The sequence below is a fragment of the Podarcis erhardii genome, assembly GCF_964252035.2.
Source record: "Podarcis erhardii genome assembly, chromosome: 9".
Lineage (NCBI taxonomy): Eukaryota > Metazoa > Chordata > Lepidosauria > Squamata > Lacertidae > Podarcis > Podarcis erhardii.
The window spans coordinates 70,867,481-70,893,954 of record NC_138512.1 but is presented as its reverse complement, the minus strand read 5'-3'; the positions used below and the strand labels follow the sequence as shown (position 1 = coordinate 70,893,954).

The 26,474-nt window shown below is 44.9% G+C and overlaps 1 protein-coding gene across 1 annotated transcript; it reads left to right on the top strand.

Annotated features, from left to right (window-relative positions):
* The first annotated feature begins 302 nt into the window (after positions 1-302).
* Positions 303-25,954, top strand: PPEF2 (protein phosphatase with EF-hand domain 2). The gene is made up of 16 exons (XM_081876839.1): positions 303-459; positions 2,084-2,211; positions 4,344-4,401; positions 6,361-6,539; positions 8,632-8,746; positions 10,464-10,510; positions 12,298-12,464; positions 12,560-12,596; positions 14,705-14,854; positions 15,330-15,557; positions 17,749-17,934; positions 19,786-19,928; positions 21,372-21,475; positions 22,609-22,778; positions 23,270-23,357; positions 25,405-25,954. Exons 1-16 carry the CDS (start codon positions 387-389, stop codon positions 25,647-25,649), a joined length of 2,118 nt encoding a protein of 705 aa, XP_081732965.1. The 5' UTR covers positions 303-386; the 3' UTR covers positions 25,650-25,954.
* The last annotated feature ends 520 nt before the right edge of the window (positions 25,955-26,474 follow it).

The window sequence follows — 26,474 nt, the reverse complement described above, 5'->3', positions numbered from 1 at the left end:
AACTATGCCCCTCTGCAAACCACTGTTCTAAATCTATACTGCTCCCCTGCTCTTGGGCAGCTTCAGGATCCTGGTCAGTAGCAGGGGAAGTGGGAGACTCCCACCATTCCTCATCAGAGCAGTACTCCTCAGCCTGGTCTCTGACATTATATGACAATTTTCTCTGGCAGGAGAGAAGCTTCAGGTTGGAACTTTACTCCTGCTGAAGGTTCTAGCCAATGAGGTCAGGACTTGTTCTTCCTGCTTTGCATCCGATTTTCCCATTGGATGGTTTCAGACAATGAACCCGTCCAGCTCAAAATGGGTTGATTGGCTTGTTTTGGAAGCCAGGAAAAGCCCTAGAACACACTAGCATTCTGGCTGAATCAGTCGTACAGTTGGGAGGGATGAACAAGAAAAAAAGTACCAAGAATTTGGCTGAAGAAAACAAACCATCCTTTAAGCGCTTCCCTTTTTCGGGTGAGTGCCATACCCTCCGAGTGTCCTGATTTTCCAGGGACAGTCCCGGAATTGCAAAAGCCATCCTGGCTTCTGATTTGATCCTGGGATGTCCCTATTTCCCCTGCAACTGCTATTGGTGTGTGTTTAAGGGGTTTTCTTAGTATGGTGGAATGTGTGTGTGCTATGTCCCACACATAGCAGTGTGGAGCCAGCGTGGTGTAGTGGTTAAGAGTGGTAGACTCGTAATCTGGTGAACCGGGTTCGCTTCCCCGCTCCTCAACATACAGCTGATTAGGCTAGTCACACTTCTTTGAAGTCTCTCAGCCTTACTCACCTCACAGAGTGTTTGTTGTGGGGGAGGAAGGGAAAGGAGATTGTGAACCGCTTTGAGACTCCTTAAAAGGTAAAGGAACCCCTGACCATTAGGTCCAGTCGTGACCGACTCTGGGGTTGCGGCGCTCATCTCGCTTTATTGGCCGAGGGAGCCGGCGTACAGCTTCTGGGTCATGTGGCCAGCATGAGTAAGACGCTTCTGGCGAACCAAAGCAGTGCACGGAAACACCGTTTACCTTCCTGCCGGAGCGGTACCTATTTATCTACTTGCACTTTGACATGCTTTCGAACTGCTAGGTTGGCAGGAGCAGGGACTGAGTAACGGGAGCTCACCCCGTTGTGGGGATTCGAACCGCCAACCTTCTGAATGGCAAGCCCTAGGTTCTGTGGTTTAACCCACAGTGCCACCCGCATCCCTTGAGACTCCTTAGGGTAGTGATAAAGCGGGATATCAAATCCAAACTCTTCTTCTATTGGTGTGGAGGTGGTGGCAGCACTTGCCCTTCTTCTGATAGGAAATGCTTGGGGGGGGGGATGAGGAGGTCAGTTGGTGGGGAGTCAGAAATGTCCCCATTTCCATCTGAGAAATGTGCTCCCCTAGATCTGCCTTTGTTGAGGTGTGTCAGAGATTGCCCTCATTTGGGCGAGAGGAGAGGGGAGGAGACCAATCCAATGGCAGGAGCTGTTCAACAGTTGAACAGATGACTTAAGAAGGAGATGGGCTCACCTTTTTTGGAGTTTTATAAACAGAGGTTGGCTAGCCAGAGATTTCTGATTCCTGATTTGTGGTCTTTTGTGGCCCTACAATTCTATGAACAGCAAGAGTATCTCCTAACAGATCTTAATTTCTTCAAAGTGCAGCACAGGGTTCCCTCTCCCATTTCTCATGCCACACTGGTGGCATAGAGTGGGTTGCCAGTGTCCGGGGCCGTTCTACCCATCTGAGAAGCTCCTAACGTTTCTTCCCTTCTCCAAAGTGCTTCTTGGACAATCAGAGATGACAGGGTTGTGAGCTGCCTGCCATTTTACTTACCCACAATGCCACAGTGGTGCGCTGCTGTGGCACAATGTGGGCTATTTAAAATGGCGGGCTGCTAGGCCAAATCCCTACTACCAGTTAAGTCAATGGCTGAAGAAATGGATGGGTGGCAGGGCCAAACTTCTGTGTCATGTGAACTCTGCCATGATACCTGACCCCAACAGCTGCCCAAGGTTGCTAGCTGCTGATTCCAGCAGTTTTATGGGCTTCATGTTTCTGTACTCCAAAAAGCAAGAGGCTATATCACACATCTCTCTTTTTGCATCTCAGCCTTCAGAGGAGCTATCCTGATCCAAACGTGGTATCGACGTTATGTGGCCCGGCTTGAAATGCGCCGAAGATGCACATGGCGCATATTTCAGTCCATAGAGTATGCGGGAGAGCTGGATCATCTCAAGGTATGATGGCAAAGGAGGAAGGCAGAGGGGAAATCCTTCCTTCTGCCTGTTCTATTTTTGCTGTTGGTAGCGGTAAAAGGAATTTAGCGCTCATAATTATTCTTCTGATTCTCATCTGCCCCCAACACAGCCCAGACTTGGCTAGAAGTACAACAGCAGGGAGCATTCAGTTTGGAACCTAAGGGTTAATTCTGTTAATAATTAGTAGGTGGTGTGGGGTGGAGGTGTTGCCTAGCAACAAGTCAGAATGGCATGATCCATGCTGAGGTAACTCGTGCTGATTGGCTGGTTATTTCTAAGGGAATTTTCCTCTGTACGCATAGCTGAATATTTTTCTGATATGTACAAGGCCCAAAGTAAGAGAGACAAAATCTTTCCCCCCTCAAATTATACACTGTTTTGGTTCAGTTGTCCACAGTCAAGTGTTATCAGGGTTTATTTTCCCCCTGGTCTCCATCCTGTGTTAAGTGACTTTGCTAACAGAATTCAGTGATCCAAATTCATTCTAAATCCTCTGCCTAAGTACTTTCGTGCAAGCATAACTCAGTCCAACAGTGCTCTCATTCAGTCTTTGCGATCCTCGTTTTGAGTTGTGACTCCTATTAGTAATATATGTATATGTATGCATGTATGAGGGACAGAGGAGGCAGAAAACTCCAAACAAACCCAAACAGCCCACTGAGCATCCTCAGTGGCTGCCCAACGATGCAGAGTGTGTGTTGGAAAGAGAAGCACTTCACACTCCAAAATTACATGGCATGTGCCAGTTTCGCACACCTTCTGAATCACTTGCAGCTCTGTGTGGCACAGTGACCTAGTGTGAGTTGGGGGGGCACAGGGTTGGTTGCCCCAGGCACAAAATTGTTAGGGGCACAAAATTTCTTTTCTTTTCTTTAAAATCAATTTTATTTGATTTTTACAAATACAAATTAGTTACAGTGCCAAATACATATCCATAAAATGAGATTTCTCTGAATCTCGCGACTTCCCCCCATCCCCTCCCTGAGTCCTATTGTCAACATTTCCAACTGCATATTATTTCACAGTCTGTGTTTTGTATCCATCCATTTTGTCCGTAATATTTGTTACATTACAAGTGGGATTAAAATCCTGCTAATGTTTTCATCTGCTTACAGTGGTCTCCTAAATAAGTTATAAACTTTTCCCATTCTTTCTTGAACTTCTTGTTTTCTTGGTCTCTGAGTTTCCCAGTCAGTTTAACCATTTCCGCATAGTCTAACAGCTTAGTTTGCTATTCCTCTCTGATAGGGGCTCTTTCTTCTTTCCATCTCTGGGCTAGTAGCATTCGTGCTGCTGTTGTCGCATACATAAAAAGTCTTTTCTGTTCCTTTGGGATGTCGGTACCTATAATTCCTGATAGAAAGGCTTCTGGTTTTTTAACAAAAGATTTTTTAAACATTCCCCCCCCCCCCAATTCATTATATATCATTTCCCAGAAGGCTTTTATTACCTTACAAGACCACCACATATGATGAAAGATACCTTCTTTTTCTTTACATTTCCAGCAGGTATTTGTACCTGTTCTGTACTTTTTTGCAAATTTACTAGGAGTTAAATACCACTGGTACATCATTTTCATATAGTTTTCTTTCAGCGTACAGTGGTACCTCTGATTGCGAACAGGATCCGTTCTGGAGGCCCGTTCGCAACATGAACAGAACGCAACCCGCAGCGGCACATCTGCACACGCGCGGGTTGCGATTCACCGCTTCTGCGCATGCGTGAGCGACAAAACCTGGAAGTAACCCTTTCCGGTACTTCGGGTCGCCGGGGGCCGCAACCTGAAAAAACATATCATGAAGCAAACGTTACATGAGGTATGACTGTACAACATGCCGTGAATTTCAATTTCTTATCTCTACAGTTGCGATCTCCTGGGTGATGCGGATGCTGATTGGCAGCCAAGTGCGAATGTGTACTCTGTCCGTTTCTCTCCCTTCCAGCCCAACCTCTCCACACGGCCCCGGGCTCTGGCAAGCCACGCTACATCACTGGTGTGGCATGAGAAATGGGAGAGGGAACAGAATGGGAGGGAGAGGCTATGGCAGGGGAAGAGAGTACAAAGATGGCTTAATGATGGACGTTGACAGCATTCTTCTTGTCTTCTGCAGCTCAACCATTTCTTTGACTACCTTATGACCTACTTCACGCCAAGCAACAACAAAGACAGTAAGCTCAAAAACGGGGAAATACAGTTTGTATTATATATCACTCTCTCTCTTGTCAGGGCAACTAAATTTTGTGACCTTGTATGCGTTTTGCAAACCGATCAAATGTGGAAATGTTGGTACAGTGTACCTCGGTTCTCAAACATCTCCGTTGATGAACATTTCGGAATATAAATGGCGAAAACCTGGAATGCTTCTGTTTCCGAACGCGCCTCGGAAATCAAACGGCTTTCCGCATGTTTTTCAATTTTCTCAATTGAATTTGCAGACAGCCCTTTGCACCTTGGTTTTCAAACATTTCGGAACTCAAACGGTCTTCCGGAACTGATGACGTTCAAGAACCGAGGTACCACTGTACCTACAAATCCTGGATGAATAGCTCTGGAGCAGGGGTCAGCAAACTTTTTCAGCAGGGGGCCGGTCCCCTGTCCCTCAAACCTTGTGGGGGGCCAGACTATATTTTGAAGGGGGGGGGGAATGAATGAATTCCTATGCCCCACGAATAACCCAGAGATGCATTTTAAATAAAAGCACACATTCTACTCATGTAAAAACACCAGGCAGGCTCCACAAATAACCCAGAGGTGCATTTTAAATAAAAGCACACATTCTACTCATGTAAAAATATGCTGATTCCTGGACCATCCGCGGGTTGAATTTAGAAGGTAAGTGGGCCGGATCCGGCCCCTGGGCCTTAGTTTGCCTACCCATGCTCTGGAGTGTACAATCTAGATTTATATTTCAGAAAGCTGCACCTTTAACAACTATTGGCTTTAACCAAATTGGACACAATGTTAAAGAGCAGGCTTTTATGTCTGTGTTTGGATACCATCACATCAAGATGGTTGACTGAACCCTTCAAAATGGCACTGACTTGAACCATGGGCTCTGATTGGTTGGTTTCTTAGGATTCTTGAGCCAATACAAGGCCAACTAACTTGTAGCTAACTGAACAGCACTCAGGTGTGTTAAATTTCATGGTGTGCTCACCTCTTTAACTGTCAGCAGGTGGCCTTTAGAATTGTTTCATTGCCTTCAGACTATTCTGATGCTTTCAACTGGCGTTACCGTCTGGTTTGTTTGTTTGTTTATATTATTATTGTGCCTTTTTGGCCATGGAGTGGTTTTAATTTCTCTGGCTTTAACGTGATACTCGTAAGATGCCTTTGAGGCTGCATGTGAGAAGAGGGTTGGGAAGAAAGGTCATCTACGAAACCGACGCGTTTATTTTGCATCATAGAATCTTAAGAGTTGGAAGGGACCCACGTTTCCACGTGGAAATAACTAAATTAATGGTTATTATTACCCTGAGTAGTACCGAGTTAAAAACAAAAGAGGAATGCAAATGGGTAAAATTGATGGTAATTACAGCCAGACACGTTATAGCGAGTAATTGGAAAAATGCAGAAGAGCTAGGGGTGAACCAATGGAGGAAAAAACTGAATAATATTATAATTTTAGAATACCTAACTGTGAAGATACATAGAATGAAAGGGTTTAAGGTCAGTGAGAAAGAGGAGGATTGGTTTGAGATGATATTGAATTATTTGAGTAGGTTTGAACAATTTGGGGCAATTAAAATGTTGAAAGTTAAATAAACCTTGTGGAGGGAGGAGTGTTAAGGTATATAGAAGTGTACATATGGTTAATTTGAATATGTTATTATTGAATATGTACCAGTATATTATTGAATATGTATATTATTGAATATTGTATACCCAATGTATCAGCCACCTGGGGGGTTTCACTGTTTGTGTTTTGGTGGTTGGTAAAAATAAAATAATTTCTTTAAAAAAAAAAAGAGTTGGAAGGGACCCAAGGGTCATCTAGTCCAACCCCATGCAGTGCAGGAATCTCAGCTAAAACTTACGCTGCTGCTGCTGCTGCTGCTGCTGGCCATGTAGAGAAGCAAAGAGCCACATTCTAGAAGCCAACCGTGTTGGTTGTCATTCCACCCTAGGAGATTTCCTTAACCGCATATTGTCAGAACCTGAAATCATCTTTGACCCCAAGCTCGAAAAACCCGTTGAAACCTTTGAATCCGTTGTGGTGCCGGACACCTATGTGGGGCCTCGCCTTTCCTTCCCACTCGTGCCTGAAGACGCCACTAACTTACTGGAAGCGTACCAACACGAGCAAGTAAGTATCTTCACAGTAGCCGTCTACTTTTACCTCAGTTTTCGCTTCCAGAAGCTCCTGCAAGGTAAAGAATGGAACCGAAGGGGAATTTCTGTAGCTCAGTGATACACAGCATTTCTGAGGTCCAGGCTGGGAAAGACTCATCTCCTTAAATCCCTGGAGATTATTATATCATTATATGCCTGGGATGAGGAAATTGTGGTCCGCCAGATGTTGTTGCACTACAACTTGTTTGTGTTCCTTCTGGGATTGTTTGTCCACCTTTGGTCCTATGCCGAAAACGTACTTCTTTACCTTGGCCTTTGACACCTGAGCAGGTGCCATAACTAACCGTAACTTTGCCTGGTGCAAACCATAGGTTGCTATTTGTAAAAAACGGGTCAGCAAACATTTTCAGTGGGGGGCCGGTCCCCTATCCCTCAGACCTTGTCGGGGGCCGGACTATATTTTTTTTTGGGGGGGGGATGAACGAATTCCTATTCCCCACAAATAACCCAGAGATGCATTTTAAATAAAAGCACACATTCTACTCATATAAAAACACCAGGCAGGCCCCACAAATAACCCAGAGATGCATTTTAAATAAAAGGACACATTCTACTCATGTAAAAACACACTGATTCCCGGACCGTCCGTGGGCCGGATTTAGAGGGCGATTAGGCTGGATCCGGCCCCCGAGCCTTAGTTTGCCTACCCATGGTATTAACGATAAGCAACCCAACCCCAAAATGCTTTGCTGATTTGGCTTCCCAGTATTTTACACCGCAGCCAGTTAGCCAGCAACAGGGCCATGTGGCTGATGGCTCTCAGACCCCGGCCTTAGCAATAGCTGTGGGAATAAACTGTTCTGGAAAGCATGAGCTGTTTTAGAGAAGGGACATCACTTTCTCTGCCTTTACTGAGGATGTTGTCAACACACTCTGTCTGTGTGACGTCATGGCTATTTGTGTTGCAAGGATTTTTAAGGTACCTGTGACCCACTCAAATTGTGTCCAAGAACTGACAGACGCAGCAGTGGAGAAAAAGAAAGTGATATTTATTGCTGAGCAATAATTGACCCAGTGGAATGATTTCCAAAGACTGGGCCCCGGGCTTTAGCGCCCTAAGGCTTTATACCTGAGTACATACATGACATAATCAAATACAATCGCACACGGCAGCAAAAATAAGACCAATGAACGCATTCAAGCCTTGCCCTCTGATCATGTAAAGAGTTCCCTCCCAACTTCTGCTTTCTTCAGTCTGAACATTCAGTGTAACCTTTCCCCTGATTTATGGCAAGAAGGAGAAAAGGAAACTTAAGGCGAAAGGAACTTCGACTGTTACGTTCTCCTATGCGGCATCTGCTATACAGGGACATTTGCGGTTAGCATCTTCCTGTTTTTAGCTGCTCAGGACCCTGTCTGGACAGGGGGGAAAGTGCCAGCACATCAGATTTATTGCTTCCCCCTTATGTTAGCGAGACATTGAGAAGAACAAGGGAAGGAAACTGGGGCAGAGTTCTTTTAGGATTTTTCAAATCTAAGCAATTTGCTCTAAGCTTTGCAGAAGCCTTCATGATTCAAACATGGATTATATAAAAATCATCATAGAAATATTTGGTTATACTGTATATGGATATATGAATAACTGATTGTATAAGAAAGCATAAGGGTAAAATTCCTCTAGGTGGTCCTGCTTCATTTGGACCGACTTTAGCCCTGGGAGCATCTTGGTGACTGTACCCATAGGTGTCCAAAATGGGAGCAGCGGGTTTAGGGGCTTCTGCTGGAGCGTTAAAGCTGCACCTGCTCCTAGGCTAAATTTTGATGTTTGCAAATGAATGCAAATGCTGCAAAAAGCCACAGGACACCAAATTTGACTAAAGTCCTCCGCCCCAGAAATCTCCCACCACTTGGAAAACTGGGGCATGCATAACGCTGTGTTGTTTTAAATTGTGAACTGCCTAGTCTCTGTAGAAATGCAGGATATAAATTAGCACAAGTAAACAGTTAATTGTTTCTCCCCGAAGGATCCTGGGAACTGTAGTTTGAGAGGCGAGCCCACGCTCTCCTTGATGGCTTTCTGTAATTTCCTCACTTTCTCCCAGTAGCATCTTCACGCTTACTATGTCCTAAGACTCTTGAGTGAGACTGAAAAGCATCTTGCCCAGCTTCCAAACATCACCTGCATCTCCACCTGCTACAGTGAGGAGATCACTGTATGTGGTAAGTGCTGTTGTTTACCAACTGCTGAGGTACGTGCCTCAAGCACCGCCTCAGCTCATGTGATCTAATCCAGCTCATTATTTGAGGCGTTTCTTCATGTACCAGCTCCATGAGAGGTACGGAGGGTGGCAACACGAGAACAGGCCTTCTCTGTGGTGGCTCCCCACTTGTAGAATGCTCTCCCCAGGGAGATTCGCCTGGTGCCATAATGATATATTTTTAGGCACTGGGCAAAAAGTTTTCACTCTCTCCAGGCCTTTTGTCTTTAACTACCTGTGGCTTTTTAAAAGTGGCTGGGATGTTTTTAATGTATTGTTATAGGTTTGTAGGTGCTAGAATTTAATTAAGGCTTGGGGCATCAGAAGCCAATTAGGATAATCTAGTCTCCTGTGTAAGGTGATGGCTGGACCCGTGGGTGTATTTGACCTGTGTATTTCCAAACCCTCTGAAATTAGCATGTGTGGAAAGCTAATTTTGTTAGGCAAGCTTCCTAAACTGTGTATTAGGCATCTCTAAAGCCTAGGAAATCAGCTTGTATTAAAAGCTAATTAACTCAGCCTAATTTCCTTGGAGGTGTTATCCTGTGGGGGTATCTTCAAACATACAAACAAATTGGAGATAAGAGGAACAGGTGTGTAACTGAAACAGATCTGGAGAAGGGAGACAGGTGAGGGAGACAGGTTGGGCATCTACAACAGAGTGCCCTTTGCTAGGATACTAGTACCTGCCCTTTCCCCACTCTTAACATGAAAGAGCAGTGTGCCTCTAAGAATGTACAAAGTGCATTTTCTTCCAAATATTAATGAACAACTGTAGTCTGTACCTTTCTTCCACATTTAAACATAAGGAGCAGGGCTAATGAACATCTCTTCCATTCAGATAAGTTCCAACATCTGTCTTTAGAAACCAGGCACTGCCCCCCCACCTTTCTTAACAAACTGTATAACTTGTTTTCCATGGGAAAGTAATGCGATTGAAGAAACCCTGGTAGAGCAGAAACAACTCTTGCTGGTCCAGAAAGAAACCTATGATGTTGTCGTGGACTGGCTGGACTCAGAGGAATGGTGGGAGGAACCAGCTGGGGAATCCCCAAGGGAAGAAGGCGCAGAACCAGGAGAGGCATGATAAGGGCAGAGGAGAGGTTGACTATGTGAAGGGGCACAGTCCCCAATTGCTTGGGGGGAAACCTGGAGAGGAGGAGGCTTAGGCAGCTGTGGGGAGTCAGGGACCACCTATCTCAGCAACTGCTTCATGGGGGCAAGACCTGCCAGAGACAAGTCGCTGCACTCATTAGGCCCGACACTCCTGTGCAGATGGTATTTTTGCTAATAAAGAGTTAACTCCAGCTTGCTCAGTGCGATTTACTGCTGGCTCGCTTCTGGCAGATGGTGACAGGCAGATCTTAATGGGGAGAAAAGCCACAGTTCCCTGGGAAATATAACCACAGTTCCCAGGTCCAATGGTATGGTCCGAAAGCACATGGCACCAGCAGCTTGCTGAAGCTAAGCAGGTTTGGGGCTGGTCAGTGCAGGGAAGGGGGACGACCTGCGAACTACCAAATAACTGGGTTTCACAGCAGAAGGAATGTGGGCTGTAGAACCTGAGAGGGGGGTGGGAATGTGAATAAACCAGCACCATGAAAGGAATACACTGCTTGATGTGAAATGCTTTTAACTTTAAACCACAAAGCTGACTTTTTGCCCCCTTCATTTATTAGGAGATTTGCATGGACAGCTGAGTGACTTGTTCCTCATTTTCTACAAGGTACGTAAAGAATACGTGTTCGCATTACATGTATGGCTGCGTGCCAAAATGCAGCATATATATATATATATATGGAATCATTTTTATTTGATTTTACATATATAAATTTATAACAATCCAAATGCAAATCCATGGATAGAAGTTACTCTGAATCTCGAGACTTACCCCCAAACCCCTCCACAGGTCCTATTGTTAACATTTACAACTGCATATTATTCCATAAACTATGCTCTGTATCCATCCGTATTATCCTTCGTATTTGTTACATTACAAATGGGATTAAAATCCTGCTAATGTTTTCATCTGCTTACAGTGGTCTCTTAAATAAATTATAAATTTTGCCCACTCTTTTTTTAAAAAAAATGTCCTCTTGGTTCCTGAGCTTTCCGGTCAGCTTTGCCATTTCTTTTCTTTTTAAAAAAATAATTTTTATTGAATGATTTTATGTTACAAAAAAACATTACAACCATACTACCACTAAATATAATTGAGAAATAAAAATTACGAAAATGAAGGTTTACTTCATCCACCCCAGTACCCCTGGCCAGAACCAGTTAGGATGATGCTTCCCTTAAAATAATAATAATAATAATAATAATAATAATAATAATAATAATAATAATAATAATAATAATTTTTATTTATACCCCACCCTCCCCAGCCAGAGCCGGGCTCAGGACGGCTAACACCATTAAAATTACAATAAAAACATAATAGGGAAAAAAATAAATTTAAAATACAGGTTAAAATACAATTTAAAATGCAGCCTCATTTTAAAAGTAGCCCATAGATCAAAACTATAAGGGGAGGAAAACTTAAGGGTCAGACTGAGTCCAAACCAAAGGCCAGGCGGAACAGCTCTGTCTTGCTGGCCCTGCGGAAAGATGTCAAGTCTCGCAGGGCCCTAGTCTCTTGTGACAGAGCGTTCCACCAAGTCGGGGCCAGTACTGAAAAGGCCCTGGCCCTGGTTGAGACCAATCTAACCATCTTGCGACTTGGGACCTCCAAAATGTTGTCATTTGTAGACCTTAAGGTCCTCCGCGGGGCATAACAGGAGAGGCGGTCTCATAGGTACATGGGTCCTAGGCCGCAAAAGAGTGTATCTGCTCCTTGACCTATCTGCCTGGGTAGGCTTGCTCTGCCTGTGTTGTTGGGTAAAGGTGTCAGGTTGTCCCCTTGCCTTTAAATTTACAGTTGAATTGGGAGACGAGGCAGCTGTGGTTTCTCCCATTCTTCCCCTTCTTCTGTGTCCTCCTGTCAAGCCTATTCCTCTCACCTGTGGCTTGTGGAGTTCCTTACTGGAGATCTTCTCAAAGTATTGCAGAGTGGGAGCTGTGGAGGGTGGCTGGTAGAAACTGCCAACCATTTTGCCTGCAAATTTAGCATTTGGTAAGCATTTGGCATGTGGGTGGCGCTGTGGTCTAAACCACAGAGCGTAGGGCTTGCCGATCAGAAGGTTGGTGGTTTGAATCCCCGTGATGGGGTGAGCTCCTGTTGCTCGGTCCCAACTCCTGCCAACCTAGCAGTTTGAAAACACGTCAAAGTGCAAGTAGAAAAATAGGTACCTCTCCGGCAGGAAGGCAGACGGCATTTCCGTGCGCTACTCTGGTTCACCAGAAGCGTCTTAGTCATGCTGGCCACATGACCTGGAAACTGTACTCTGGCTCCCTCGACCAGTAAAGCAAGATGAGCGCTGAAACCCCAGAGTCGTCCACGACTGGACTTAACTGTCAGGGATCCTTTACCTAAGCACTTTCTGGATGACTGTTGTTGTTTTTCCATTGCAGAATGGTATTCCCTCTCCACAAAAGTTTTATGTCTTTAACGGTGACTTTGTGGACCGAGGCAAGTGTTCCATAGAAGTCCTGATCATCCTCTTCGTCTTCCTTTTGGTTTACCCGAAGGAGGTCCACCTGAACAGAGGGAACCACGAGGACTATATGATCAACTTACGGTATGGCCCCTGAAAACACGTTTCAGGAATTAAGAAATGCATGGGTTACGTTAATGGGTATCTACTTACAAGTCCTCTCTTCTCTTGATCTCTAGCTATGGTTTCACCAAAGAGGTCACGCGCAAATATAAGGTAAGCTTGTTTGTGAACCTTAGACTCACAGACGTTCTCAAAAGTCATCGAGTCCAATCTGCACTGTCAACACAAGAAATCCACTTGCTACAATCCTGCCAAGATGTAGCCATAGCTGTCAACGTTTCCCATTTTTTAAGGGAAATTCCCTTATTCCAAATAGGATTTCTCGCAAGAAAAGTTGACAGCTATGGATGCTGCCATCCAGCCTCTGCTTAAGAACAAGAGGACAGTCAACCACCTTCTAAGAGAGGCTTCCCCACCCAATTATGCCATGTTTTAGTTTTTGCTATTTTGGTTAAAGTATCAATTCCTTCTGTGATTGCTTAGTTTGCAGTTTAAGGTTCCTGAACCTGTGCTGCAAATATTTACGGTGTCGCCATTTGCAATTTGAATACTGCCCTCCACTGATGGGTTAATACTCTCAATGCCGCCAATGAAACATTTATCATAACATATCTGAGAGGGAACATTCAGAATCAATTTGTTGGATTTTGTATCACAGCTGTTTACAGTTGGACTCTTCTCTTGCAAAAGAAGATTGTGTTCTTTGTCCCTGTTCCTCTTGTTTGCCTCTTGCCAGCGTGGTGTAGTGGTTAATAGTGGTGGACTTGTAATCTGGTGAACCGGGTTCGATTCCCCGCTCCTCCACATGCAGCTGCTGGGTGACCTTGGACTGGTCACACTTCTCTGAAGTCTCTCAGCCCCACTCACCTCAGAGTCTTTGTTGTGGGGGAGGAAGGGAAAGGAGAATGTTAGCCGCTTTGAGACTCTTTAAGGGGAGTGAAAGGTGCGATATCAAGTCCAAACTCTTCTTTTTCTCTTCTTGTTTTGATTCCCTTGTCCCTTGGAATTTTGTTGCTTAAATGAAAGGAATTTTGCTGGTTTGTGGGCTTCGCAGAATTTGGAGATATGCCCTTCTTTGTTGCATCTGAAACGAGTAACTGTTTTTGGTGGAGCCTTGGCTTTTCTTTTAGAGTCAGACATATAGTGGCTCAGAGCCTCAATACTTCAAGGATCACCCCTCTGCATATGAAGTGACCCAGACCCTGAGATGACTTTCTGAGGCCCTTCTTTGTGTGTCTCCTCCACAAGAGGTCAGAGGGTGGCAACACAAGAACAGGGCCTTTTCTGTAGTGGCTCCCCAATTGTGGAGTGCTCTCCTCAGGGAGGTTCACTTGGCACATTCATTATACACCTTTAGGCGCCAGGCAAAAACGTTCTTCTTTAACCAGGCCCTTGGCTGAATGATATTCTTTGGCCTTTAAAATGTGTATTTTAGGGGGGGTATTGTTTTGCACTTTTATTGTGTATTCTTATATTGTGACCCACCCTGAGAGCTTTAGATGAAGTGTGGTATTATTATTATTATTATTATTAATAATAATAATAATAATAATGCTCTATCTCCCCAATGATGCCCCAGTACAGAAAAACAAGTTCAGTCTGTATTCTCACACTGTTAAATTGTCTGACACCCTGGTGAAGACTCCCAGCATTTAGTAATTCTGAATATTTTTAGTAATCTCTGGCATTTGTTAACTCTAGGAATTAAGGGTGCTTTTGCACCCACAAACTCTGGGACCTGGATACATATCAATATTTGTGTATGTATGTCTGTGTGTATATAATTTGTTTTTTAATATATCATTTTCAACAGGCATTCAACATAAGTTACATCTTATACAATTTTTTTAGACTTCCATCAACCACATCTGAAATTTTTCCATTTTTTTCACTTAATTTACAGTTCTTAATTTCACTATTGCTATTAATTATCTTATCTATTGACTCTCTCATCATAAACTCCCTTACAATATTTCACATATTACTCCTTACAAAACTTCTTGCAGTCCTACTAGCGTAACCAGTTGATTACGGTTGCTTTTCAAATAGTCCGCATATTCCGTCCAGTCTTCTGAGAATCTCTGGTCCCGCAGGTTTCGAATCCTGCCTGTCATCTTATCTAATTCTGTGTAGTCCATTAATTTCGTCTGCCATTCTTCTTTCGCCAGTAATTCTTCTTGTTTCCATTTCTGTGCCACATATCAATATTTGTAGTGGACATTTCTCTCATTCTCCTTTACTGTTCCTGCCCTCTGTTCTAGGAACACGGCAGCAAAATCCTGAAAGAGCTCAAGACGGTCTTCAGCTGCCTGCCTCTGGCCACCCTGATTGACCAGAAGGTCTTGATTGTACACGGAGGAATCTCGAACATGACTGATTTGGAGCGGCTAGCCACGGTCGACCGGCGCAAGGTACAGAGCCCTCCAGATCTGTAGATCTCAGGGCAGGTCCTTGGAAAGTTCCCTATGAGTTTTTTTTTTTTTTTTTTTTTACACCAGTGTGGTGTAGTGGTTAAGAGCGGTAGACTCGTAATCTGGTGAACCGGGTTCGAGTCTCCGCTCCTCCACATGCAGCTGCTGGGTGACCTTGGGCCAGTCACACTTCTCTGAAGTCTCTCAGCCTCGCTCACCACACAGAGTGTTTGTTGTGATGGAGGAAGGGAAAGGAGAATCTTAGCCGCTTTGAGACTCCTTCGGGTAGCGATCAAGCGGGATATCAAATCCAAACTCTTCTTCAAACTCTTCTAACCCCATCACCTTGTCTTGAAGCCCATTAACTTGATCTGGGTGATCCAAAACCCGGGGGGGGGGGGGCGACAGGTAAGGACGGCACTAGTCTCACAGTCCTGTATTCGGAATATCTGACTCGCTGTCTTGCTTTTCTTAGCTTCTCTCTGTATTGACCCAGAAGAGAAAACAGTCAAGAGTTTGGGGCATCCATGAATCAAAAGCATCCCGATGTGGCAAGAGCAGTTTATCAAGCAGGTCTCAGCTGCCCCACTCGAGTGTCCAGGAAGAGCTCCGGTCCTGCCGCAGGATGGCGGGAATGTCACTTACCTCTGTGGATGCCAGATCCGACGACTCATCACTCCTTGAAGACGAGGACGTTCAGCAGGTGGGTTGATTCGGAGAATGAACGTAGCGCAAAAAAAAGCAACCCCTGATGAATCTTCATGAGTTTTATTATTTAATTTTTTAATGATTAAATAATGATTATTTAATTCTTATTTAATTGCAAAGTGTGAATTCTAGACTGGAAAAATGAGAAACAGAGGGCAGATCCATCCATCCATCCCTCGTCGTCTAGGGCTACAGGTTCCTCAGCTCTGAATTCAAACTTCTCCAGGATTTCAGCACTCTGGTTTCGTTTTTTCAGGTTACAGACGTGCCGAAACCTGGAAGTATCAGAACGGGTTACTTCCAGGTTTCGGCGGTCACACATGTGGAGAAGCTCTAAAACACGCTTTGCGTTTACGCAGAATCACTGAATCGCAACCTGCACGTACGCAGACGCGGCGCTGCGGGTTGCGAAAGCTTTGGGTTGTGAACATGCCTCCCACATGGATCATGTTCGCAACCCGAGCGTCCACTGTAGATATATAATTTTTTTATTTGATTTTCAAAAATGAAGGGAAAAGAAAAAAAAAGGAAAAAGAAAAAGAATAAAGTTACATCAAAATGTCATACACATTCACATATCGAGATTACTCTCAATCTCCTGACTTCCCCCCATCCCATCCATGGGTCCCCTCAATTCTGTTTTCATCTGCATATCAATACTTCTCTACAATTTTCATCTTCCCAAATTATCTGTAGTTTCTATCACATTCCAAGAGTATTTAAACTCCTACTAATGCTTTAACCTGTTTGCAATGATTTTATATACATTATAAACATTTCCCATCCTTTAAAAAAAAAAAAAAATTGTCATCTTGATTCCTGAGCCTCCCAATGAATTTTGCCATTTCGGCATAGTCCATCAACTTGATCTGCCAATTTTCTTTGGTCGGGGTTGTCTCTTCCATCCATCTCTGGGCTAGCAGCATCTGGATGGCTGTTGTAGTGTACATGGATCTTTTGGAATCTTGGTACTTATAATTCCTACTAAAAAAAAGCTTCTGTTGTTGTTTTTTAACAAAAGTTAATTTAAACTTTTATTTATTTATTTATTTATTTAATCCTTTATTGAAATTCATAGATATCATAAAGGTAAAAGGTAAAGGTACCCCTGCTCGTACAGGCCAGTCGTGTCCGACTCTGGGGTTGGTGCGCCCATCTCACTCAAGAGGCCGGGGGCCAGCGCTGTCCGGAGACACTTCCGGGTCACGTGGCCAGCGTGTAAGATACTGTAAGATATCATACAGTATCTTAAATCCACACATACAAATAAAACAAATAAAATAACCTTACATAAATTTACAGTTAAATATTAAATTACTCTTTCCACATATTTTCTAACTAAACTAAGATAAACTAAGATAAAGTAAAATCAAATAGACTTCCCATCATTTCCCAATGTAATTAACATTTGTAATATTAAATGTACTTATACAGTGGTACCTCGGGTTACAAACGCTTCAGGTTACAGACTCCGCTAACCCAAAAATAGTACCTCAGGTTAAGAACTTTGCTTCAGGATGAGAACAGAAATTGCGCCGCCACCACGGCACAGCGGCAGCAGGAAGCCCCATTAGCTAAAGTGGTACCTCAGGTTAAGAACGGACCTCCAGAACGAATTAAGTTCTTAACCCGAGGTACCACTGTAATTATTACCTTACTCTTAATATATTTTCTAATGCTTTCTTACAACATGTTGTACCATATTCCCTTATTTCTTAATATTTACTTTACACAAGGGTCATTCGAACGCTGCCATAGATGTTATATCACTGTTATATTTTTGTAAATATCTCTTGAACACAGCCCATTTTTGAATTGTTTAGTATTACCCCTCAGTTTATTGAATTGTTTAGTATTACCCCTCAGTTTATTTGTCAATAGAGCCATTTCTGCGTAATCTAATAATTTTTTCATTTCATTTTATATCATTTCCCAGAATTTTTAAACTACATTACAGTTCCGCCACATATGATAAAAGTAACCCTCTTTTTCTTTGCATTTCCAGCATGTATTGGTACTTGTTCTATACATTTTTGCTAGTTCTGCTGGGGTTAAGTACCACCGATACATCATTTTCATACAGTTTTCTTTCCGTGAAGATCAGCGCTCTGGTTTCCGAAGCTTCTGATCTGGGTCGGTGCCAAAGCGGTGCTTAACAACTCAGCTCCCCCTCTCTCCATTTTTAGGTGACGGATATATTGTGGAGCGACCCCATTCCTCAAAACGGCTGCAGAGTGAATCAGGACCGAGGAGGAGGCTGCTACTTTGGCCCCGATGTGACGAACGAGCTTCTGGAAAAGTACAACTTGCAGTTCATCATCCGATCCCACGAGTGCAAGCCGGAAGGTTATGAGTTCTGCCACGACCGAAAGGTAGCTCAGCAGAGCATCAATCAAGGCTTTGGGCAGAGCTGGGAGTGGGAGGATGTGTCTTGATATACACAGTATTTTTCGCTCCATAAGACACACCTGACCATAAGACGCACCTAGTTTTTAGAGGGGGGATTCAAGAAAAAAAAGATTATTTAAAGGGAGTGCTGAGCAAAGCCTGCATGCATCCCAGGCTCTGCTCAGCGCTCCCTTTCACGAGCTGCGTGGAGAGTGTGTGCGCCGCTTGCAGGCTTTTCGGTGACGGGCTGCCCTTCTCCCTCCTCGGGGAAAAGCCCGCACACACGCAGCTCTTTAAAGGGAGTGCGGCTCTTGGGGGCTTTTCCGGGAGGGGCTGCCCTCTATGGGGCTGCCCTCTGTCCCTTCCCCCACCTCCTGGAAAAGCCAGCACGAGCCACGCGCTCTTTAAAGAGCCACGTCTAGCGTGTGTGCGGCTCTTGGGGGCTTTTCCGCGAGGTGGGAGAAGGGACTGACAGTGTGCCCTTCTCCCACCTTGTGGAAAAGCCCCCAAGAGCCATGCTCCCTTTAAAGAGCATGCGGAGCGTGTGTGCAGCTCTTGGGGGCTTTTCCCCAAGGAGGGAGAAGAAGAAGAAGAAGAAGAAGAAGAGGAAAAGGAGGAGGAGGAGGAGGAGGAGGAGTAGTTTGGATTTGATATCCCGCTTTATCAATACCCAAAGGAGTCTCAAAGCGGCTAACATTCTCCTTTCCCTTCCTGCCCCACAACAAACACTCTGTGAGGTGAGTGGGGCAGCCCTCCTTGGGGAAAAGTCTGCAAGCGCCGCACACACGCTCCACGCGGCTCTTTAAAGGGAGCGCTGAGCAGAGTCTCCTGCCTGCATTCACTCACTCCATAAGACACACACACATTTCCCCTGACTTTTTAGGAGGGAAAAAGTGTGTCTTATGGAGCGAAAAATACGGTATTTCCTGATTGCCCTTCATCATGCAGGGTGAAGCAGGGGTGCATGCATGCATCTTGCAGGAGTCCTCAGCCGCATATTCACATTACCTCCAGCCAGGTGCATTAGTGGGAGTTATAGGGGGGAATGAGAGGTGGTGTGGAGGGTGGAGTAGTGCGAATGAACTGGCAGGGGCACCAGATTGGCTCTGCCAGAGTGTTTGTACTGTGCCAACCTTGTGGGCCCTCCTGCCCTTTCTTTCTGCCTCCACAGTAAGCAACGGCAATGTGACTGACCCGAAGAAGCGTTTAATGAATATTTGGCATATGTTCGGGTCTAATTTAATATCTCGCAGAAAATGGAGGTAGAAAATTAATATGAATGGGAAATCCTGCTGACGGACAAAAGGAGAATGTGGCATTTAATGATAATACAGTGGAACCTTGGTTTTTGAACGTAATCCATTCCGGAAGTCCCATTCGACTTCCGAAACGTTTGAAAACCGAGGATCAAGTGGCTGGCTGCAAAGTCAATGGGGGAAAATGAGAAATGGCATCGGAAGCCGTTCGACTTCCAAGGCGCATTTGAAAATGGAAGCAACTACTTCTGGGTTTTTGGCATTCAGGTTCCAAATTGTTCGGCTTCCGAGACGCTAAAAAACCAAGGTTCTACCGTAGGTTTAAACGGAAGCGTTTCTGGGACCTTAGGCCAGGAAGAACTTCCCAGAAGATTTTATTATCAGTTTTGCAATGTGAGTTTTGTCGCATGGTAAATGTGGTTTTCATGGGGAAGAAAGTGCGTAGAAATGCTTTTGCAAATCTGTCGGGCATATTTATGGTGAGACTGTATAGCTGGGGGGAGAAGGGAACTGACCGTAAAGTAATATGTGCTTCTTATTGATTTGAAATTGCTGGTTTGTTTCTGTTTACTTGCTTAGGTAATCACTGTATTTTCCGCTTCAAACTACTATGCAGTTGGCAGTAACAGGGGTGCCTACCTCAAACTGGGGCCTGACCTGATCCCTCACATCATCCAGTATCAAGCCAGCAAGGATGCACATAAACTTACAATGACTCAAAGGCAAGCATCTCCCTCTTTCTCTTCATCTCTTCCCCTCCCCATCAGTTAGGCCATTGGAGAAAGCAATCCTTTGTATGGCCCTATCTTGCCCCATTAGCTTTCATTTATATGCTTGTTTATATCTGCCCCTTCCTGCAGATACGCCATTAAAAATGAAAGCAAAGCGAAAACATTCTAAAACAGACGAAAAGATTCTAAAAACAATTACAGTTAAAAAACATACTTCCATCCAAAGACCTCAAGGTTGCCAGGAACTGTATTCTTCAGCTACTAGGAACACTTTCAGTTTCCTCCTGAAAGTTAATACTGATGGAGACAGGAGCCACTCACTAGCAGGGGAGGGCATTCCACAACAGGGGAGCCACCACTGACAAGGCCCTGTCATGGGTCAGTGCTAGCTGGGCAGACCCAACTAGTGGGTGATAGTGATTTATACCAGGTGTGGCAAAGTTGGCCCTCCATGTGTTGCTGAACTACAACTCCCATCAGCCCTAGCAAGCATGGTCAAGGGATAATGGGCGTTGTTCAGCAACAACTGGAGGACTAAAGCTTCCCCATGCCCTGATTTAGACAAAACCCTATGCAGGTTTGGGATCCAGTTAAGAATGCATAAATTTCTGTTCCCATCTGTACTTGTTAGTTTCTGTTGTTTCCATTCATCTGCAGTTCATCTTCTGCCACATAACTACATTGCTCATCTCACTGACCGCTATTTAACTTAAGTTACATATCTAGTCGCGTAACTTAAGGTCGCGCTGTAGTCTAAACCACACACCCTAGGGCTTGCCGATCAGAAGGTCGGCAGTTCAAATCCCTGCGATGGGGTGAACTCCCATTGTTTGGTCCCAGCTCCTGCCCACCTAGCAGTTCGAAGCATGTCAAGTGCAAGTAGATAAATAGGTACCGCTCCAGCGGTAAGGTAAACAGCATTTCCGTGCGCTGCTCTGGTTCGCCATAAGCGGCTTAGTCATGCTGGCCACATGACCCGGAAGCTGTCTGCGGACAAACGCTGGCTCCCTTGGCCTATAGAGCGAGATGATAGCGCAACCCTAGAGCAGTGTTTTCCAACCTTGGGACTCCAGCTGTTTTTGGACTACAACTCCCATCATCCCTTGCTAGCAAGACCAATGGGAATTGTAGTCCAACAGCAGCTGGAGACCCAAGGTTGGGAAACACTGCCCTAGAGTCATCCGCGACTGGACCTAACAGTCAGGGGTACCTTTACCTTTACCTTTTAAAGGTCATTTTAGTATAAAGGAAATGTCAAAACAATATTTTAAAGGTCATAAATTAGGTATTATTTCCTTTCTGTGGTCCTTTCACCCAAAGCCCAGAAGGGCTCTCTGTTTCTCAGAAGGGGCAGAGACGTGTGTGTGTGTGTGTTGTATTTTCATCCCTCATTTATGATGTTACATGGCAGAAATGCTTATCTACTCTCCTCAGGATCAGCCGGGTGGAGGAATCAGCGTACCAGGTTTTAAGGGAGCAATTGTTTGCTCACAGGTCAGAGCTCGCCTCCGCCTTCAGGCAATGTGATCAGGATTCAGGTAAGGTGAAGGGTAAACACCTAATATATAAGGGTATTTAGAAGGAATATAAGGAATTTATTTATAAGGAATGTAAATACCTGACAAAAAGGAGAGATTTCTGACAGCCAGCCGTGCAAGCTCCCTGATGGATATAAGAAAACAAGGCTTGCCCTACGGATGCTCTGCAAGAGAAGTGCTCCTCCCAAAACTGAAATCGTCATCACAGGCTCTGCGAACCATTGCTGCCTCTGCCTTGGCAATTTTGCATGTGAAGACAATGAATTTTGCTGTGTTTGTGAACCCAGGATACGTCGACCATTGGTAGTGAAACAGTAGCAGGGGCGCCACAGGTAAATCAGGAAAGGGAAGGGAAGACTTCCATGCTTGGCTGTGACACAGCCAGGCATGCACTTCTGTTTGCCATTCCCACACGGACTGCCCTATTTGTGTGCTTCCAGATGAGCATTCAACCACATCTACACCATACTGCTAAGAGTTTTGGGGTGCCAAACATACACCTCAGCACTAAATTCCTGGGTCCAGTAGGGGTGAGAATTTAATCAATGCTTGGAGTCTTAATCTCAGTGCCAGACAGATTTAGTGTGTGTTAAAAGGTAAGACAGAGCAGCTTCTTGTGTTCAGGAGATCGCCTGAGAGATGGGCCATTGAAAGAGGGAAAAAGAAAAGGTGATGAGCCATTAAGGGAAATAAAGGAGGGCAGAGAAGTGGAGTTCTAAATGTTTAATGGATTAAACCTTATTCTCTGCACTTTTGGAGTTTGCATTTTTATTTCTGCATGGTTGCTGCCTCCCCCTTTCTGCTTCTGATCTATGGTCCTAAATAATCCACACTGGATTTGTGGGTGAGACTCTTTCTCTCGTGTCTCTCTTCTCATCACCCCCAAAGTGTTTTGGGAAGAAGGAGGCTGACGAAGTGATCTATGGCTTAGTTTTAGCAGTCATTTCCTAGTGAGCAAACCTTTCCTGGAGGGGTGCATATTGGTGGGTGGGGTCAGAGGCAAAACCAGGAATGTAACTCTGCACAGTCAGCTAATTCCAGTTACACAAAAGCAATCTTTCTAGGTTCATGCCTATGGCAATTTTGGCAGCCCATTGTCCTTAAAACACCTTGTGGCTTCCCTTTCCGGACAGGAATGATCACACTAAATGACTGGGCAAAGGTGGTGGAGTCCGTTCTCAATCTAGGGCTGCCCTGGAGGATGCTGAGACCACACCTTGTTTCCAACGCTGTCGACGGGATGCTGGATTACAATTTGTGGCTCAAAGACCTTGTGACAGAGCAGTGGTCAGCCTCTCAAGAGGTAACATGGACTTTGTAGTACATTGGTCAATCCGAAGTTGAATGCTGCCTCCAGTGGTTATGGGCTGGAACTGAGATTTCACCCTTTAGCTTGTTCCAATGTTTCCTGTAGCAGCAAATGAACTACTAAGGGGATGTGATAAATGATAGCTATGCCAGCTCCTATGGGAATAATATTATTCCCAGGTTCGGTTGGTTGGGGAGCGGCAATTTGACAAGAGGGGGGCAACGGAGCCAGAATGGCCACAAATACTCTTAAATATTCAGGTACTAAGTTGTCAGGCACATCTTTTATTAGGGAGGTTTCTGATGAAATGGCCAGTGGATGCATTTTGAATTACTTATTATTATTTATAAAAGAATATTCATGTAGTGGTATGCCTGGGGGGGGGGATCAAAGCTGTTTACAGCAATAAAACATTAAAACAGGCTAGCCATTTTTGTGTTTTGTTTATCTGTGAGATTGTTAAGCCGTAGTCTTGTTTTTTTCAGCGCATTCAATCAAGTTTGCTGGAAAACATTTACCGAAACTTATCCAACCTGGAGACTCTCTTCAATATTATAGACAGTGATCATTCAGGTAAGTGCATTAATAATTCCCTATTGTTTTTAGTTCAGAATTTTAGATAGCCCAGTGTTGAAAAAGGAATAAATATCACATAGGAGGGAGGGGCAATAGAGGCCCCACTTTTTTATATTAAAAACCCCCTGAAAGGAGTAATCATAGAGGAGCACTACATAAAAAACAGAGGGGGAGTCCCTTAGATGGTTGTATGGGGTCTTGTACACCTCCTTCCAGCAACTCCTGCAGCAAAGCTGATACCAAATGTACAGTGGTACCTCGGGTTAAGTACTTAATTCGTTCCGGAGGTCTGTACTTAACCTGAAACTGTTCTTAACCTGAAGCACCACTTTAGCTAATGGGGCCTCCTGCTGCTGCCGCGCCGCCAGAGCACAATTTCTGTTCTCATCCTGAAGGAAAGTTCTTAACCTGAAGCACTATTTCTGGGTTAGCGGAGTCTGTAACCTGAAGCGTATGTAACCTGAAACATATGTAACCCGAGGTACCACTGTAAAGGTAAAGGACCCCTGGATGGTTAAGTCCAGTCAAAGGCGACTATGGGGTGCAGCGCTCATCTTGCTTTCAGACTGAGGGAGCTGGCATTTGTCTGACATTTATAAGTCATGTGGCCAGCATTACTAAACCACCTATGGTGCAATGGAACACCGTGACAGAAACCAGAGCAGCGCACGGAAACGCCGTTTACCTTCCCACCACAGTGGTGCCTATTTATCTACTTGCACTGGCGTGCTTTCGAACTGCTAGGTTGGCAGGAGCTGGGGCAGAGCAACAGGAGCTCACCCCATCGCGGGGATTCGAACTGCCGACCTTCTGATTGGCAAGCCCAAGAGGCTCAGTGGTTTAGACCACAGCGCCACCCATATTGCTCTGCTTTCCTTTGGATCACATCAGCGAGTTGCCTGGGCAACCTCAGGCCTCCATACACACTGCGGCTTGAGGTGCACTCCTTTGCCTCTTGAGACAACAGAGGCTAACAGCAACAACAAAAAGATATCCCGTAAATAATGTGCACACACATAGCTGGTAAATCGTGTTCTGTCCTTTTGCAATTGGTGAATTGGAAGACCGGTGGCAGCAAGTGGAGCTTTCCCTAACATTTCTGAAGTTTGCTGTCGCCAAACTGTTACAAGGCCTGGGGTTGAATTGGGAGAGGGTGAGACAGCAGTCAAGGTTCTGTTCTTAGATCTGCCAGAAGATGAAGGCCATGGACTTGAGACAGCTTCAAGAGGACCTTGGACATTTACCTGTAGTTACTAGCCATGGTTTAGGGGCAAGGAGGGAGGGTCTGTTGTCTTCATGCTTGTTCCCAGAGACATCCGGCGATTGCCAGAGGGATGCTTTAGCTGAGACCCCTGCATTGCAGGAGTTGGGTCCCTACCAACTCTTAAGTTTCTATGATTCTATGCTCCGGCAAACAGGATGCTGAAATTCCCGTTCCAGAACAGTAGGAGGGAAATAGAGGGTTCTGCCCGGACACTGAGGTCCAGCTCCGAGGGCCTTCTGGCAGTTTCCTCACTGCGAGAGGCCAAGTTACAGGGAACCAGGCAGAGGGCCTTCTTGGTAGTGGCGCCCGCCCTGTGGAATGCCCTCCCATCAGATGTCAAAGCGATAAACAACTACCTGACATTCAGAAGACATCTGAAGGCAGCCCTGTTCAGGGAAGTTTTTAATATGTGACATTTTTGTGTATTTTTCATCTCTGTTGGAAGCCGCCCAGAGTGGCTGGGGAAACCCAGCCAGATGGGCGGGGTACAAATAAAAAATTATTATTATTATTATTATTATTCTGCTGTGAATAATGAGAATTTGTGAGTTTGAATTACCGGTATCTGCTATGCGTCTGAGAGATGTAGCAGGCTACAAATCAGAGGTGGTCTTCTGGATGTTTGTAAACTGTGACTCCAAGCATCCCTTTGCCATTGGCCATGCTGGCTGGGGCTTGGGGTCCAATCCCCACCTGTAGGGTCACAGGTGAGCCACCACTGCTACATTTATTCCCCTGCTATTTGAGCAAATAAAATGTTTTTTCCTCCACCACCTTCAGGGTTCATTTCTCACGACGAGTTCCACCAGACCTTCAAGTTGTTCAGTGCCCATATGAATATTGAGATCTCAGACCAGGACGTGACGAACCTGGTCAACAGCATCGATTTCAACAAAGATGGAAACATTGATTTCAACGAGTTCATCGAGGCCTTCCGCATTGTCCGACAGTCTTCCTCAGATGACATTAGCAGCTGGAATCCCCACGTCATGGACGCCACCAACCCACAGACAGCATCTTTGTAGTGGCTTCTCAACCCAGGCTCATCTTTCAACCTAAGAACTTGCCTCACAACTAAGTGGTAAGACAGTTCCTAGCAACTGCCTCACAACTGATACAGCCATTTTCAGATTTCTTCTGTTGAGCGAGAGGGGAAAACAGGACATCTGCATCCCCGTTCCATCCCAACGACGGCATCTAATATTAGGGAATTGCTGTAGCTTTTTTTTTTTTTGCTTTTTTTAAAGCCATCGGTGAGTCAGTCTTAGCCTGTATTTGTTTTCTCCAGCCCAGCTTTAAAATGGACGGAATAAATGTTTATCACCCTGTGTCTCCCTTGACCCTGATCTCTCTAGACGGCTTCCAATCCCCACTCGGCTATGAACCACGGCCTCTCAGCCTGGCCTACCTCACAGGGTTGTTGTGGGGTTTCTTCAGAACTGTGTTATTCCTATGCAGACTCATTTTTTGACTATTTTGTGGTCCATATAGGCCACCCTGATAGTTCTTCAAGGCAGGCAGCTGTGTTAAAGGACTGGTTTTTGTTTTTTTTAAGTTCCCTTGTCAAATAGGCTTATGTTAGAAAGGCCTGTTGTGAATACACTGGGAGTTTGCCAGATCTTGCCACTTTGGCCCAAAGCGCCACAATTCTAGCATGGGCAAGAAGCCAGGATAAATTTGGTTCTGTAGCTTCCTCCCTTCTCTGGGCCTGATACCCCTGAGTTGCCTTCCTTGCTCCACTGTCCTGCCCCCGGCCTGCTGTTGCCCTGGTTTGCTCACCTCCTGCATACGCTTCGATTTATCTTTCTTTTTAGAACATTTGCACAGGACAGCCAGGCATTCCGCAAAGT

Bases quoted from the DNA above. Each gene is read 5' to 3' on its own strand.
- PPEF2 (XM_081876839.1), top strand. From the start codon at position 387: ATGAACAAGAAAAAAAGTACCAAGAATTTGGCTGAAGAAAACAAACCA. The intron at 8,747-10,463 runs GTAAGTGCTGTT...TTCATTTATTAG, and splicing joins TGAGGAGATCACTGTATGTG to GAGATTTGCATGGACAGCTG. The intron at 22,779-23,269 runs GTAACATGGACT...TGTTTTTTTCAG, and splicing joins AGTGGTCAGCCTCTCAAGAG to CGCATTCAATCAAGTTTGCT.